A 16,128-nucleotide genomic window follows, 5' to 3' on the forward strand; every position below is an offset into this window, starting at 1 on the left:
TCTCTTCATGGACCCTTTAAAGCATAAATATTGGGGCTAGGATGAAACCAAGCCATATTTACGTCGATAAAACCTTAATGGGAGTAACGGCAGTGTTGTGCCCGCCTTTCATTCTTAGTTGCGCCAACAAGCAGGTTTTCCTCCTTTCTCGATCTTACATTCAAGTTTTCTGTTCCTTTGGTTTCCTTGCTTTTTGTCATCTCAGGTGAACTAATTTTCGCAGGACGCTTCTTGGCCAAACCCCCATGGGTATGTGCAAGATCCGAGCTTATCACCACCGTCATTAACGTGCAGGATCAAGAAACACGTATTATACCTAGAACCAGATGATGTTCTGCTTTATTCCATGCTTCATTTTGTTCTGTACTATTGGGCAGAAACAAGCTGCAGTAATTCGTTTCACTTTCTCTTCTCCAGCTTTACCAACTGCTGCCGTCTAGAGGCAGGTTGTCGTGCTCCTCTTGCAGCAAGAAATTGGGATCGACCCTTTGGTATACAAGTTGAACCTTGAAAACTATGGCCTGTCTCTATGAATTGTTGGTCGAGTGGTATTTCACCTATAGTCAGTGTTATATCTGTTAGTCGTGCAAACCCTGTTGTGCAGTGCTGTTGCCATGTTCCCGATGAGCCAGGAACCATTCCTTTCTCTAAAAGACATTCTACCTGTTCAGAATATGATGAATAATAGGCAAAACACGAAACAGCGGTCGGCGCGTGGTGTGGTGCTAGCTTTACCGAGCACTTCATAACTGAAGGCTGGGTTCACCAAAATAACTAAAAGCGTCACACCCTGCATGACACACCGAGATTGCGTCAAATTTCAACACACCCGCGCTCTGAGAAAACGCTATGCAAAGAGGGGCACCCTCCGCTGAGAGCCCACGCCATTGGTGGATGCATGCATGACTGTCTCATTTGACCGGCTGCTTGGCGAGCCTGTGAGTCAAAGTCCAAGCTCAGACAACATTTCGAGAGCTGGGGGCAGCACAATGAACAGAACGAAGCGAAGGCGAGACGAACACAAGCGCTTACGTTTCTCTCGTATTCGCTTCGTCCAGTTCATTACGCTCGAAGTTATGTACCAACCGGCTCAAGCTTCAACTCTTCTCGGACAACGGTGACCGAATCCCTCACGAAAAAGGATACCCCCCCCAACTCAGCCAAAGACAATTCCCGCACAACGAGCCCAAAGTAAACGCCTGATGGTGCAATCAGATAGACGTCGGCTTCATAACACGAAGGGCCCATGCTCGATTACAACCGTGAAAAGTGGTTCTTTCCTGTTTAATCGCCATCACATGCCCTCACATTGTGTAAAGTTGGCTTTCCTCTGGTGCATTTTGATTACGACACTGCCATCAGTGACACTAAGGAATATTTGCTTTAAAAACGACACCATTTCGACTTTTTTTCCAGCCTCATCATTCCCATAACACAACTAGTAATCTTAGTGAAGATTGCTTCGAGTTCAGCCACACACAAAATCTGCAATCTTTCCAAACTAGGCTGTGGTTGTAAGGCCCACTGGATCGTGTTCCCCACTAGAAGACATGCTTGTCTTCAAATATACAAGAAGTTATCACTGCGAACCATACCTCTGCATCCACACTCATGAACTTAAAAGGCCGTCTCCACCAACTTTCTGTGGCCTTGCCTGTTATTTGTAATCACGACCAGTCGCACGCACGACGAAAACAACGAAACAAGGCTGAAAAGGAAGCAAGGCTTGGCAGCAGGAGCAGGAGTGCCCTCCGCCTCAAACATCCCAGTCCACCTTTATTCATTGGTGCTCACTTGGCACAGACACCCAGTCTCGTCAGCACCGCGAGTACGACAGGACTGCTCTGATGTAGAATCTTTAACATTGCACAGCTTCAGGTAGCCCCTCCCTCTGTAGCGCTCGTTCAGGACATCCAATCACACATGAGCTGCTCTTTCAGCACACCAGGGGGTCACATGAAATCGGGCATGTTGACCATGGTCCGGAATCCTTCCCGCACCATGGCAGTCGCCCGTGCCTCGTCGACGGACTCCAGCCTGGCCACCTCTGCCACCAGCTCCAGATTGCGATGGACTTGCTCCAAAGCCAGGGCGCAGTGCCTGCAAGAACGGAAAGACAGAAGGGAAGAATTTTAACCTGACAGCATTACAAAGCTCATAGAGGGATTCTCCGCAGCTGCTAGCAGTGCGCTATAAGCCGTGCTCATCAAGTGTCCACAGAATCACATGACTACCGCCGAACGAAAACGACCACAGCTCAGCTAAATCTCAGAATTAATGCCCCGTCAGGCGTTAATTCTGCCTACAGCCACGCTACCTAGGACAAACTTGTAATGACGATTGTCTTGCATAAATGAAATGAAAATGAAATGAAATCATCGTACTAGCAAACACTAAACAGAGACAAAGGTAAAAGAGGCGACGAAACTAATCGCAAGGCTTAGAATCTGGACACAAATGAACTGCAGTGTGTCATTATAAGAAAATTAAGCCCAGCCAGCAGTGCAAACCCCGCCAGTAGTCTCCGATGATGTAAGGAGTGTTCAGCCACTGCTTTGGGCTAGTGAACGCTACGGTTTTAAGCCGTGCTGGCAGGCTTATCTGGCCCATTCTACAGCAGACAACATGGCAGAAGCACAGTATGCCAATTCAAAAAAAGATATCGAGAATGCTCAGCCAAGGATAACGTCGGATGCCAACCATGTTGCATTGAATTGAAACCAAAACTGGTTTTCATTCCAATCTTCGACATCTCCAATCACATCGCATCTCGAATACACGGCACTGCTGTTAGTACTTGCGGCCACCGCAAACTTCGCATGTTTTTTTTTCTTTTCAGCAGAAGCTTGATAAATTTGCTTTATTGTGCCTTTAAAGGGGCCATGCAGAGAAAACACAAGTTTCGTTCAGTCGAAAAATTGCTTCATTAAAATCGTACTGACCCCCGCACGGGGCACCTTGAGTATTCATGGTGACGGTGTTGGCGACACCGCGGACCCCGAGCCCCCAACATAAACTGTAACCTACCGTGGTGATGTGTTTAAAGGTGAAGGGTAGAAGCCTCAAACGGTGGCCGTCGGAGCCCAGGTCAAGCTCCGGCGGATGGGCTCCCTGTCTGTTTACCAGGCAGGGAGCTCCGGGACCTCTCAGGCTATCAGGGTAAGGTTTGAGAAGAAAGTACCCCCGTCCCCTGCTTTTTTCTATGCTGTATGGAAAATTCAAACCCCCCCCCCAAACGTGATCGGTCCCTGAAAAGGGGCCGCACCGAAGTATCTTTCCCTCAACTTCCAAGCATGAGCTTCCTAAAGCCAGACAAATACTCTCGTTTCCTTGTTATCGAATCCCTTGACACAGCCCGCCCTCTTGCTTCACAATCAGTATTTTTGATTACAAAATACCTTGATGGAATCATTGGGAAAACCTATAACGCCAAAAAACAACGCACAGGTGAAGTCCTTGTTGAAGTAAAAAACCAACAGCAGGCAACCACACTTCTTGGTCAGACGAAAATGGTCGATTTGGACATCAGGGTCACACCCCACCGCAGCCTGAATAGCTCGCAGGGTGTGATCTCTGAGGCAGATCTTCTTAACGAGACAGATGCCGATATTCTTGAAGGTCTAAAGGATCAGGGTGTCACAGCCGTGCGCCGCATCACGATGCGTAGAGATGATAAGGTAATCCCCACGAAACATATCATCTTGACCTTCAACTGCTCCTGACTTCCTGACCATATCAACGCAGGGTTCATCCGATGCTCCATTCGTCCTTACATTCCAAACCCGCGCCGCTGCTTTAAGTGCCAGCGGTTCGGGCACGGAACCAACTCCTGCCGTGGTCGTCTGACCTGCGCAAAGTGCGCTCAGCAGGATCATCCATCTGATAATTGTCCATCATCAACCCTCACCTGCGCCAACTGCCAGGGACCCCATGCCGCCTACTCTCGAACGTGCGAGAAGTTTAAGCAGGAGAAGGCGATTATTAATGTGAAGGTAACTGAGAACATCACCTTCCCAGAGGCGCGAAAGAGGTTCGCCTCTTTCCCCCTGGGGAGGTACGCCGACGCGGCTCGCCGGGGGGCGGAGCGGCGTCTGGTGTCCACAGGGACCCAGTTCAGCGAGTCTGACCTGGTCCCTCCTCCGCCCCCCCCCCTGGGTTGCCTCTGGCAGCCCAATCCGTTCCCACCCCGCTTGCTGAGGCAGCAGCGGTTGTGGTGACAACCTCTTCTGTAGGGACCGGTGCCGCTCCCGCCTCTGCCTCCCCGCCCTCCAGTGCGTTGGAGGGTACAGAGGTGATGGACACCACGGGCCCCGCACCGGTTCCCACCGCCACCGCACCGCCGGTGACACCTCTGGTGCCCCGGACGCCCTCGGCGGTGGCGGCTCAAACGAAGGGCTCCCGAGGGGGGGGCAAGTCCGGGGGGCCCGGTCCGTCGGGCACCCCTCGGACATCCGACGACGATATGGATGTCGGGCCGTTCCTGCCTGCAACGCAGCGCAAGGAGCGGCCACCGACTTCCAAGCCTACAGACAGGCCTAAAAAGCCTAACCCCAGAGTAACAGCCCCGAAAGACGACACATGAACACGTACACACACTCCATTCATTCTTAAACCTAAATAATGGGAACAGAAAACATCATTCAATGGAACTGCAGAGGCCTCCTTAAAAATCTTGATGATGTGTATGATATCCTGCATGCCAATCAGCCAAGTCTCATGTGTCTCCAAGAGACTCACCTCAATTCCAAACAGACAAATTTCTTAAATAGGTACATGGTATTCAGAAAGGACAGGGTTGGCTGCACACACTCTTCAGGAGGTGTGGCAATTGTCGCCCGGAAATCCTTAGCCTGCCACCCTGTCACTCTGAACACTGTCCTCGAGGCTGTAGCAATTCGAACAATAATATTTAATAGGTTAGTAACGGTGTGCTCCATTTACATTCCTCCTGATCATGCACTTTCGAGCTCTGATTTCGAGGCGCTGGTCGACCAGCTGCCCGAACCATACATCCTAACAGGCGACCTTAATGCGCACAACTCTCTTTGGGGCTCCTCTAGAACGGATGCCCGAGGTCGCCTGATAGAGAAATTCCTTACATCTTCAGGAGCATGCCTTTTCAACAAAAAACAGCCCACATACCATAACTTAGGACACAATACATACTCACATCTTGACTTGGCTATTGGTTCTGCAATTCTCTTTCCATGTCTTGAGTGGGGCGTGGGCACGGACCCATATGGTAGTGACCACTTCCCCACATCCCTAACATACATAGGTAAAGGCCCATGCAGTCCATCTTCCCATAACAGGTTTAATGAATCAAAAGCAAACTGGAGTACATTCACAGAAACATCTAAACTACACCACACAACCATAAAACACCTACACGTTGAGGAAGCAGCCCAACTCGTCACGGCGCACATAGTCGACGCCGCCGAAAAGTCCATGCCCCAGGCCTCCAGTGCGTCCCGCAACCCAAGGAGGCCCTGGTGGAACGAGGACTGCAGGCGGGCGCGAGAGGCCCAGAACAAGGCGTGGGGTGTCCTTCGCCGGTACCCCACGCCAGATAATCTCATTTCCTTTAAACGGGCAAAGGCTCTTGGGAAGCGTGTGCGTCGTGAGGCGAAAAGGGAGAGTTGGCGCACCTTCCTCACTTCCATCAACTCATACACCGACACTCACAAAGTCTGGACACGAATACGTAACCTTAAAGGAGGACAGACACACAGCCTGCCCCTGGTCAGTACAAGAGGGGACACACTAGAAGACCAGGCTAACACACTTGCACAACACTTCCAACATGTTTCCAGCTCTGCACACTACACAAACACTTTCCTAAAACATAAAAATACTTGTGAAAAGAAGTCCCTACATGACACTAACAGGTCAAAATCTGGTTACAATTCTGAATTTACACTCTATGAGTTGAGGGTTGCCCTGAGCACATGTAAACCTTCAGCTCCAGGGGCAGATAAGATTACATACACCATGATACAACACCTACACCCAGACACTCTTGAAACACTCCTACACCTATACAATAAAATATGGCTTTCGGGGCAGATTCCACACTCTTGGAGGGAGGCCATAGTAGTGGCGTTCCTGAAGGAAGGGAAGGACCCTTCCTTTCCCGCCAGTTATCGTCCCATCGCCCTGACAAGCTGCCTGTGCAAGCTGCTCGAGAAGATGATAAATCGCAGGCTCGTGTACTTCCTTGAGTACAACGGTCTTCTCGAGAGCTGCCAGGCAGGCTTTAGGGTGGGGCGATCCACCAACGATCATCTTGTTGCGTTGGAATCCTTCATAAAAGATGCATTTGCTCATAAGCAGTTCTGCCTTACGGTATTCTTTGATCTTGAAAAGGCTTACGACACAGCCTGGCGATACGGCATCCTTAGCGACCTGAAGTCCTTTGGTGTGTCAGGTAACATGTTAAATACCATTTCTAGCTACATGTCCACGAGGACATTTCGTGTTAAGGTTGGGTCATCCCTGTCCGGGATACATGTGCAGGAAAATGGTGTGCCGCAAGGTGGAGTTTTAAGCTGCACATTGTTTATGGTTAAGATGAACTCCCTCCGAAAGGCATTGCCACCAACCATTTCCTGTTCCATTTATGTAGACGATGTTCAAATATCTTTTAAATCCTGTAACCTGTCCATTTGCGAACGCCAAGTACAGCTCGGTGTTAAGAAGCTTGCTGGATGGGCGGACCTTAACGGTTTTAAACTGAACCCGAGCAAAAGTACTTGTGTTCTGTTCTCCCGCAAGCGCGGGCTTAGTGCGGACCCTGAGATTGCTCTTGGCCGTGCGTCTATTCCTGTTAAAAGGGAGCACAAGTTTTTAGGTGTCATATTTGATAACAAGCTCACGTTCATACCTCACGTCAAAGCACTTAAACATAAATGCCTAAAAACACTAAACATTCTCAAGGTGCTCTCCCACCAATCCTATGGTGCAGACAAGGAGCTACTTCTCCGGGTCTTTACCGCCTTAGTCGGGTCCCGGTTAGACTACGGCAGCGTCGTGTATGGGTCGGCATCAAAAACCGCACTAAAAATGCTTGACCCAGTACTCCACTTGGGTCTGCGCCTTGCGTCGGGTGCGTTCCGCACTAGCCCGGCCCAGAGTCTATATGTTGAATGTCATAAGTGGTGCCTTGAGTACCAACGAACGTATGTGGACTTTCTCTACGCTTTTAAAATTTCATCTTTGAAGGACCATCCTTTTAAACGTGTTTTTAATGATACATCCACATCGCCACTGTTTGTAAATCGCCCGTCTGTTCCTTTGCCGTTCTCACTTAGAGTGAGACAGGAAGCTTCAAATTTCGACATCTCCTTTTTAGACATTCACACATCTTCTTTTACTGACGTCTTACCACCCTGGGAGCTTCAACCTGTGTGTTGTGACTTGTCCTTCGTGAAAATTGATAAAACCAGGGTACCACAAACTGCTATTTTGCAGCACTTCTTGTCCCTGCAGTTCAAGTATGAATGTGCAGAGTTTTACAGTGACGCATCAAAAACTGCCCTTACTGTGTCCTGTGCGGCGCACGGACCCGATTTTAGAGTCTCTAAGACCTTGAACTCGAAGACCAGCATTTTTACGGCAGAAGCCCATGGCGTTTTGCTTGTTTTAAATCACATAGTGCAACATGAAATACCCAAGTCTATCATTTTCACAGATTCACTGAGTGTTGTACATGCATCATCCAACAAGTCTTCTAAAAACCATGTTCTTAATGTAGTGTATAAAACCATTATGTCCGCGTATGCATTAAATCTCGAGGTGATCATGTGTTGGGTTCCAGGCCACTCTGGGATTGCGGGAAATGAGACCGCTGATCAGATGGCCGCTGCTGCTGCACATACAAATACACCGGACATAGCAACAGTACCCTACACAGACCTCAAGCCACACATAAGACAACACCTGCGAAGAACATGGCAAACACACTGGGACGAACAGACAGACAACAAACTACATGTAATAAAGCCACACTTGGGACGGTACATATCTGACTCACACAACAGACACTCGGAAGTCGCCTTGGGTAGGCTACGGATAGGGCACACGCATGCAACTCACTCGTATCTGCTGACGGGATCTCCTAGACCCCAGTGCAGCAGGTGCGGAGAGGCCCTATCCGTAGTGCACATACTAATAACATGCAAGGCACTTCACACAACACGACACAAACACTTCAGAGAACTCTACAGACAACATATTCCCCTACATCCATTGTTTTTTCTAGGTGACGATGCCATTGTTTCAGTGAAACGTGTGCTTGAGTATTTGTCAGAAGTCAAGTTTTTAAACCTCATTTCCTATCATGCATAATGAAATCTGGCCCTATACACCAGCCATGCCCATTGCCGTTATCGGATTTTACTTTTGTTTTTACTGACTTTACATAGTGGTTAAGGTCTCACCCTCATATGACTATTGTTTTGGCGCTCTTTGCCCTAGTTGGCCTTGCGCCATAAACATCCAACCATCATCAAAATCGTACTGACACCACTTTTCACGCACACTTAACTCAAATAAGCTACATAAGTAGGAAAAAAGGCAATGGTCATGCAACCCACTAGCTCATTTCCCGCAACAGAACCCATGATGTCATATGTGCCCAGCTGTGCGATTGGCTGAGGCCGGCAAAAGCAAACTCAAATTAGGCACGGCTTATAAGCTTGTCAGACGAGTTATTTGCGCTTAAATGTAATGCATAACCATTTTACAGCAGTAACAATGGCGGGGTAAACAATGAAAGTTACAAAAATACACGTAAGCATAGAAGTACCGATGCGCACTGCTGTTGGTACTGGGCGCACTATGCTTGTTTTAGCTGCACAGCAGTCCGCCGCTTCGGAGTTGTCTTACATGACGCTGGCCAACTGGCGTAAGCGACATTGTCTTCATGACCCTGTTTGTCGAGGATACCCCATGCTTCACGAAACGATTTCTTTCTACAGTAACAAAAACAGGCCGAGTGCAACTACGGTCAAAAACAAAGCAACAGTGGACAACGGTCTATGGATGAGAATGGTAGTGCCATCTGGGAGGACTGACCGCAAGCAAGACTGCAGAGCCAAATGACGCAGTGGAAGTTCGCTTGAATATGCCCACGTTACGACTTCATTGCTGATGTCGCGGAAACACACGATTTGGCGGGAGCATCACAATTTTTAACCTGATTAATTTCTCAGTTTCAGTTGTTGCCGGACAAGTGTTGGGGGCACTATCAAACGCAGAATCTTTCGAATAAAACAAACTTGTACTTTGTCTGCGTGGCCCCTTTAAACATTTAAAATGGCGAAATCAAACTGGTGTCATGCAGGGCACATCAAGTCCATCAGAGCGTGTGAGGGGATCAGGAAAAGTGGCCTAAGGTTTTACTTACTAAGATATACTTTTAGGTGTGCACACATCGGCCCAAAAAGCTGTCAAAGTTGGTGGCGCCACGCATAGACCTTTCATTGAAAGGACATCTGGTGGGAGATCTCTTAACTTAGCTTCACAGCGTCCTAAGCTTCAAATGGTTTCACCAATGACTGCCCGAAGCAAGGTGGTTTGCAGGCAGCCGCGGCATGCGAGTAAAACAACGCTGTCTGTGCGAGTTCAGTGCGCGAGCTCACACAACAAGACCTTAAAGCGTGATTTGCCGCATTGTTAAAACTTTTGTGAGAGTTCGGGCGTCGTAAGTTCATTTAGGCCTGTGCCGAAGCTCCTTTGAACACCCTCAGTGACTTTGACCACATCGCTTCGTCTCCGCTACTTCGTGCGTGAACGAAGTGAAGAACGAAGCGTGAAGAACTACTGAGTTGGGCAATGCCATTTACGACGAAGAAACATAAGCGTACTCGCCACTAGTCCTGTCCATTCCAGCGAATCGGCTACCTTCTTTGCATTTCAGGCCATTGTCCTGGCATCAGACGCTTCGTTTTTGCTGCCGCTTGCTCTGAGTAGCTGGGGTGCTGTAGCCAATGGTAAGATTGATGGCACTGCAGCATTTGCGAGTGCACACCTCTTCGACATTCATTAGTACTTCCCCTCCAAGCTCCAAAAAGCACCTATTCGTACACTCGCACCGTCAGAGAAATGCCGACTGCAAGTAGCATAATTTTCTGCTGGGGGTGTCTGCAGAGCATGCATTCATTCGTTTAGGATCGCAGGAACGTACGTCAAATAATTTCACGTTGTCTTGCCAGCTGTACATACTTGTTTGAGAGCTCAACGGCTACCATGGCACACATTCTCTTTGGTTTAGTGTTTTGTACCTTCTTTTGATTGTTAGACTCAAAAACCCTGCCCAAGACATGTTGAAACACTGAGGCGAGCGCAAATGCCTTCGCATGGCTTTCTCCAAGTTATCGCTGCTCCATCGGCCGGCAGAATCAACCAAGCCACAGCGAGCAGACATTGAACAGACGACTGGTTACGAAAGCTGCCGAGAAGGCCTGACAAGGAGCCGAAAAGATCTGAACAACTCTGAGCGGCTGGCGGTCGGGCAGCTTCTTTCCCTCGTGCGGGAGGGCGCTTGAATTCATCAACGGTCTCAGCAGCATTTGTTTGGCAACTTTAGTAGAATGATGAGTAAACGTTGGGTTTGCAAGCTGTGTCCTTACCCAATAGTATATATGTTACACCGTGGTTGCAACTGACCTCAACGTCCCTTTGAGATCTATACACTAATGCTGCTCAGGTTGACGAACAAGAACGCCAGTATTAAATGGATCAGCCAACCTCCAAGATGGCCCACAAAAAAAAGAGGGCACGTACCTGTCACGCCGGACACCCCTCACGAAGTCTGAGGCGGCTGTCACCAACCCTTGGTTGCGGAGCATCGCGTCCCACACTCGAAACCAGTAGACCTCTGTCTCCTTGTCCACCGACCCCATGTTGACACTGAGGAGGGCGTAGTTCTTTGCGATGCCCACGGACAGCCTTTGGAGGAAGGCATGCTCTACGTATGAGCTGACGTCACAATTCAAATTGACCCTGCTAATATTCTTGCTGGCGTTGACCGCTTCTGCAAGACGCTTGGCAAAATCGGAAAAGTACCTCTTGAACTTGACTTGGTTCAACCGAATACACACTTCGCTCAGGCTCGCGCTGATGGCCACGCCCTTCGCTATGGTGTCTTCTAAGTCATCCAGCGCACCATCGTACGCAGCGCCGATGGTCAGCTTCCTCAACGTGCGGGTCTCTGCCAAGCAGGTGGTGAAAGCCAAGTGGAATTCATCCCCGCCTCTGAAGTCATCAAGCTCTAGTTGTAGCGATTTTATGTGGGTGAGTGATGGCAGACGCTCCAAAAATTTACAGACTTCGGTGCTATTATAATTCCCAATGCACACAACAGCCTGTGGAAGTGCCTTGCAGTCAAAGGTCTCGTCAGGTGGGAAGTCCATGGATGGTGGTGTGTTGAAGGAAACCTTGTCTTCGGCACCCGTTTCCTTTAGGGCTGCACTAACGTCCAGCACAGAGCGAGTACTCGCATAACGTGCTTCAATAGTCAACATCTTGAGACTGTCCTTTACTGACAATGCCTCAAACAGTGCTTTTCACTGCTGGACATCCCCGAACTCAATGGGGAGAGACACTCGCTCTAACGTGTCATTTTGTGCAAGAGATTTGTGCATGTGCTCAAAGTCAGACTTAGTTGGTGGATCTTCCACAGAACTGTCCCTATCGTAATTGTATCCAGGTTTACGTGATATAGTGAAGCTCTGTAGGACTCTGTTCTGGGCAAAAACATTGGCCATCCATCGTATGGCACTTTGATCGACTGGGAGACCTTTAAAGCAGACACTGACAACACTCTTGTTTCCGGCCAAGGCTTCAAGGATCCAGGCCAGGCAAGTACAGTCTTCGCGATCTGCCGCAAAGCTCAGAGTCTTCAGCGAGGTGCTGTTCTTCAAAAACTCCGCAAACACTGCCCGTGCAGCGTGTGTGGTCTTGGCAATGACAGAATCAGACAATGCGAGCTCTTCCAAAGATCGGTTTTCTTTCAGTGCTCTGAAGATGTCCAAGACGCTCGTACCTTTGAGGGTCATTCGTGAGATCCGAAGGGATGTCAGTGACGTCGAAGTGCGCAGCAAATGTGGCAGCTTGGCTACTAGCAGTGCTGGAGGCTCACTTTTGCACTCAAGCTCTTCCAGGTGGCTCAGGGTAAGTATGTCCAAGGTGAAATCTTCACAACTTTTACGGCCACCAAACGAAAGCTTCAAGCTTCTGAGGTGCGAGTTCCCCTGGAGGGCATTGCAGAGAAAGTGCCCATATCTTCCAAGTTCAAAGACATTGAGCTCGACACGAACTATACAGTAATGCGTCTTCAGCAACCAGTGCGCAAGGGTGTAGATTTGGTGCCGCTGCTGTTCCGAAGGATATCCTGCTGGGCTATACTCAGAATCGTACACCAAAGCAAGGTTGCCGGAGGTTCCTGTTGTCTCCCGTAGCAGCAGGGAGCATTGGCAGAGGACCTCATTCCAGGCCGACAGGTGGTCGAAGATCTGACAAGCTTTGCCCTCGGCAGTGGTGCAGGGGAGCTGGCAGTCCAGGGTGGCCCCAGTGAAGCGGCACTTGAGACTCTTCGGGACGGTTGGTGAAACCTGTTCTGCAGGCTTGCCACTCTTGGCTGCCGGGAAGTGTTCTTCCGTGGGGCCGCCATCATCCATGGGGTCTTCTTCGTGCCTCTCATTACCTTCAGAGCCCTCTTCAAGGCTCTCGTCTGAGTCTTTGAAGTCCTCCTTTTCGGAGCTTTGAATATCTGCAGAATCTGGTGGGAGGCTGTCGGAGGCCCTACGGGAGCTTGTGGGACTGCCGGAATCAGCAAAGTCCTCCTCAGGGTTCTCCGAATCCGCAGAGTCCTCTGTAAGAGAAGCAGGCGAACTGGATGCTTTAAGGGGGGACGCGGCTTTCAACTTCGGAAAAATGACCAAAACATCGTTTTTTTGAAACCCGCATATTCGGCTTCTATGTTTCCTATTCTGTGCGTCTGCAAAGTTTTTACGCTGAAAAGCGTCGCAAAGTGGCATAAAAAAATACTTTTGTCAGGCGCGGTGACAAACTATCAGCGCAAAAGGGCGAAAAAACGGCAATTTTCGGAGCGCTCTATCTCCGCAACGGTGCCACCGGGCGCGGCCATTTTGATATGGTTAGATCGGCCGAGCGATCGTTTTTCCGGTTCCGCTCGTCTCTTTTATCTTCGTTCATTCACAAACGCACGACCTACTCTATACTTACGTCCACTTCACCCGCGGAAGCCACAGCGCGCGCCTTGGTGGCATTCTATTTCGCGCCCCTGCCGAGAGATGGCGATCCATCTCAGCTGTTCTTCAGAGCGCCCCGGCAGCCTCGGAAAGCGCTCTCGGCGCTCTGTTGCTTCTTTCCGAGCGTGGTACGTACATGTGGTTTGTGGCGTTCTTGTCACAAGTTATTTTTTGCGCCTGCGGCAGTTGAACGGTATGGAAAAATGTAAGACGGGCCCATAGGCGAAGAGTTAGAATGGTGTATTGCTGTGTTCCGTTCTGTAAATCCGAACGGAACACAACAGAACACAGAACGGGCCCTTGCTACCGTGATAATTACAATCTTTATGAGGCCCTTCTTGGCCAATCACACAAGAAATGTGTCCGAAAAGAAGCAGAAGGCGAAGAACCTCAACAGCAAACCGGAAACCAGGAAGGTGCTCAAGGTGTGAGTGTTTATGTGACAAAGTGGATGTCCCGTGGACGAACTGGAAAAGTGCTGAACTATCTCCGAGGAAGGTGCCTTATGAAGAAATATATGTTTCTTTTGATGTGAATTATCTCTGTGGTACTGCTATTTGGCCGTCATCTACGTTAAACAACTGACTGAAAGAACAAGAAATAAAAGTTCATAAGAAAGTATGACCTCGCAGCATCTATTTTTATAAAAAGTATAACGGCCGCGGCGGCCGCTTTTCTGACGGAGGCTAAAAGCAAAAACGCCCGTGTGTTAGAGATTTCGGTGCACGTTAAAGATCCCCAGGTGGTCAAAATTAATCCGGAACCCTCCACTACAACGCGCCTAACCGGAGTAGTAGTATCGGCACGTTAACCCCACAATTAATCAATTTATTAAAGGTATAAAAAGGCAACGAAGGTGTGTGAGATATCCACAAATACGTAAAAAAAAAGAGGGGGATCATAAAAAAACTCTATGTTCCGATGTTCAGACAAAATCACGCTAGAAAGTGACTTCGCGTCACGGAATTTAAGCTAAAATTCGTCAATACCCCAGTAGCATAACACCTAGATTTGATCGGTCTGTAGCTATGTTTTTCGCCCAGGCTGAACAACAATGCACATTCATTTCCATGTTGCCTGTTTTAGGAGTGCCTGAGAAAAACACTCAGTTCAGGAAATTTTTATCAAGGGAATAAAGCGAAAGTAAGTAGTCCATCAACAGTTTGAGGCCGCGCGGAGAGCTCGGCCCTTGCTCTGCTCCCGAACGCAACAGCTGAGACATGGCGCCATCCGGTGGAGTGGTGCTACACTACGGCGGCCGCATCCGGGGACAGCGCTCTCCGTAGGCGCGCTCCTGATGAAGTGGTCGTAAGTATAGAGTAGGTCGTGCACAAACGCACAAACGGCAGAAAAGAAACGACGCACAAACGAAGCTAGAAATAGATGCTGAAGCGCTATTGGTCCTCCGGTCGGGGCGACCCTCCTGATTGGATGTCGCGGGCGCAACGCAAGATGGCGGCCGCCTGAGCTGCGTAGCGAGCGGATTGAGTTCATTTTCGCCGCTTCGCTCGGCCGAGTTTCTGTTCAATCTGTGGTATTCAAAACGGACGTTATCGCGATGGGAATGCCAGAGATAACGAGCCAGATTACGGGAAGTTGTGTGGCTCGAAAGGCGGAGGTCATCGAACGCTTCGTGGTGCGCGTGACTCTACCGTCGCCAGACCCCGGAGGGTGACGCGGTGTGCGCGCTTGCGATAGCGGTTCGTGAAGTGAACTTTTAGTCGGATTTGCGATGTTTACACGCTTAGTTATTGCTGTGTTTTGACTGTGGGCTCGCTAGCCTTGAGAAAGAAACGGTCGACGCGTCAAACGCTGCGGCGCGCACGGCATAGCCGACGCGCATTGGAGCATCACATGACTGGGCAACCGGTTACGATTGAACGCCAGTAGTTGTAATTAATGCCTGCGACGTTAGTTTTAATCTTAAAAGCGACCTGACCAGCCATATCAGGTATAATCAAAGCTCGATATGTCGCGGTAAGCGTGCGCTGCGATGCGCGCGAGCCATATCGCCTTTCTTGCGCAATGTTTCCCGTGCACTTGTAATTTTCATGCAAACAGGTTTGAGTTAGTAATATAGGAATAAAAATATGCTCTCTGCGTTAAAAATGTACGTTACTGTGGCAGCATTTAACAGTGACTTTTTTAGGGAAATTATTGATACCATTGCTCAGGGCATACTGGCTGTGCTGCGAGAAATATTGGATGCCTTGAATGTCAAAAGTAGTAAAAAAAATATGCTCTTGCATTGATGTTGGGAGTTATGCAGAATACTCTACCAAGCTTCAAAGTAGCTCATTTTCAACCTTGTGGTATGCAAACTTTTGGCAATGAACACCTGCACTATGAGTACTAAGTTGGTGTGCCAGGCAAGATAAAACATGAAAAAAAAGCCAAAAATGTTCAAATTTAAGTTAAAAAATGCTTAACTTGTTGCCATGGTGACAACACTGCAAAAGGAGGTTGTCCAGTGCGATACAGCCAACCAACTAACCTACTTTGCATTGAAAGCCCATTGAAACCCATCTCCCCTCCGTTTGGTTTGCAAAGGGGGGTATGTACTCTTCACGGAGGAGCTGAAAATGATGTTTTCTGGAAAGAGAAAGGCTGAAAAGGCACTCCAATTTCAAGGCAAGGCCTTCCAGAAGCCCCATGTTCAAAAGGACATGAAAGGCTACACCCGTGACGACTTTTGATATGTGAAACCTATGTTGCAACTTCGGAAGCCGTTTTCTCAAAACAGTTTTTTTTGCCACCTGTGTCGCTTGTCCCAGGGATTTCTTCGTGACTGCTGGGTCTATTTTGATTCCGTTTCTTGCATTACATTCCTTGATGAACTGTTCAGGTCGTGACA

At 48.9% G+C, this 16,128-nt stretch overlaps 2 protein-coding genes across 2 annotated transcripts in view; both read right to left on the minus strand.

Annotated features, from left to right (window-relative positions):
* Positions 1-1,714: 1,714 nt before the first annotated feature.
* Positions 1,715-11,525, minus strand: LOC144137843 (uncharacterized). Its single transcript, XM_077669854.1, has 2 exons — positions 10,786-11,525; positions 1,715-2,100 (listed from the first exon to the last, which is right to left on the minus strand). Exons 1-2 carry the CDS (start codon positions 11,523-11,525, stop codon positions 1,953-1,955), a joined length of 888 nt encoding a protein of 295 aa, XP_077525980.1. The 3' UTR covers positions 1,715-1,952.
* Positions 11,526-11,546: 21 nt separating this feature from the next.
* LOC144137842 (uncharacterized) overlaps positions 11,547-16,128 on the minus strand; it is a 49,390-nt gene continuing 44,808 nt past the window's right edge. The window contains exon 5 of the mRNA XM_077669853.1: positions 11,547-12,874. Coding sequence (XP_077525979.1) covers positions 11,568-12,874 — 1,307 coding nt within the window. The 3' untranslated portion in view covers positions 11,547-11,567. The remainder of the gene's footprint in view (positions 12,875-16,128) is intronic.

This window comes from Haemaphysalis longicornis, unplaced genomic scaffold (assembly GCF_048455015.1).
Source record: "Haemaphysalis longicornis isolate Haplotype H1 unplaced genomic scaffold, Haemaphysalis longicornis Haplotype H1 scaffold_5, whole genome shotgun sequence".
Taxonomy (NCBI): domain Eukaryota; kingdom Metazoa; phylum Arthropoda; class Arachnida; order Ixodida; family Ixodidae; genus Haemaphysalis; species Haemaphysalis longicornis.

Coding starts and splice junctions, on each gene's coding strand:
- LOC144137843 (XM_077669854.1), bottom strand. CDS start 11,525: ATGTTGACTATTGAAGCACGTTATGCGAGTACTCGCTCTGTGCTGGAC. Junction 2,101..10,785: donor AGGGGTGTCCGGCGTGACAG/GTACGTGCCCTC, acceptor CCGTTCTTGCAG/GCACTGCGCCCTGGCTTTGG.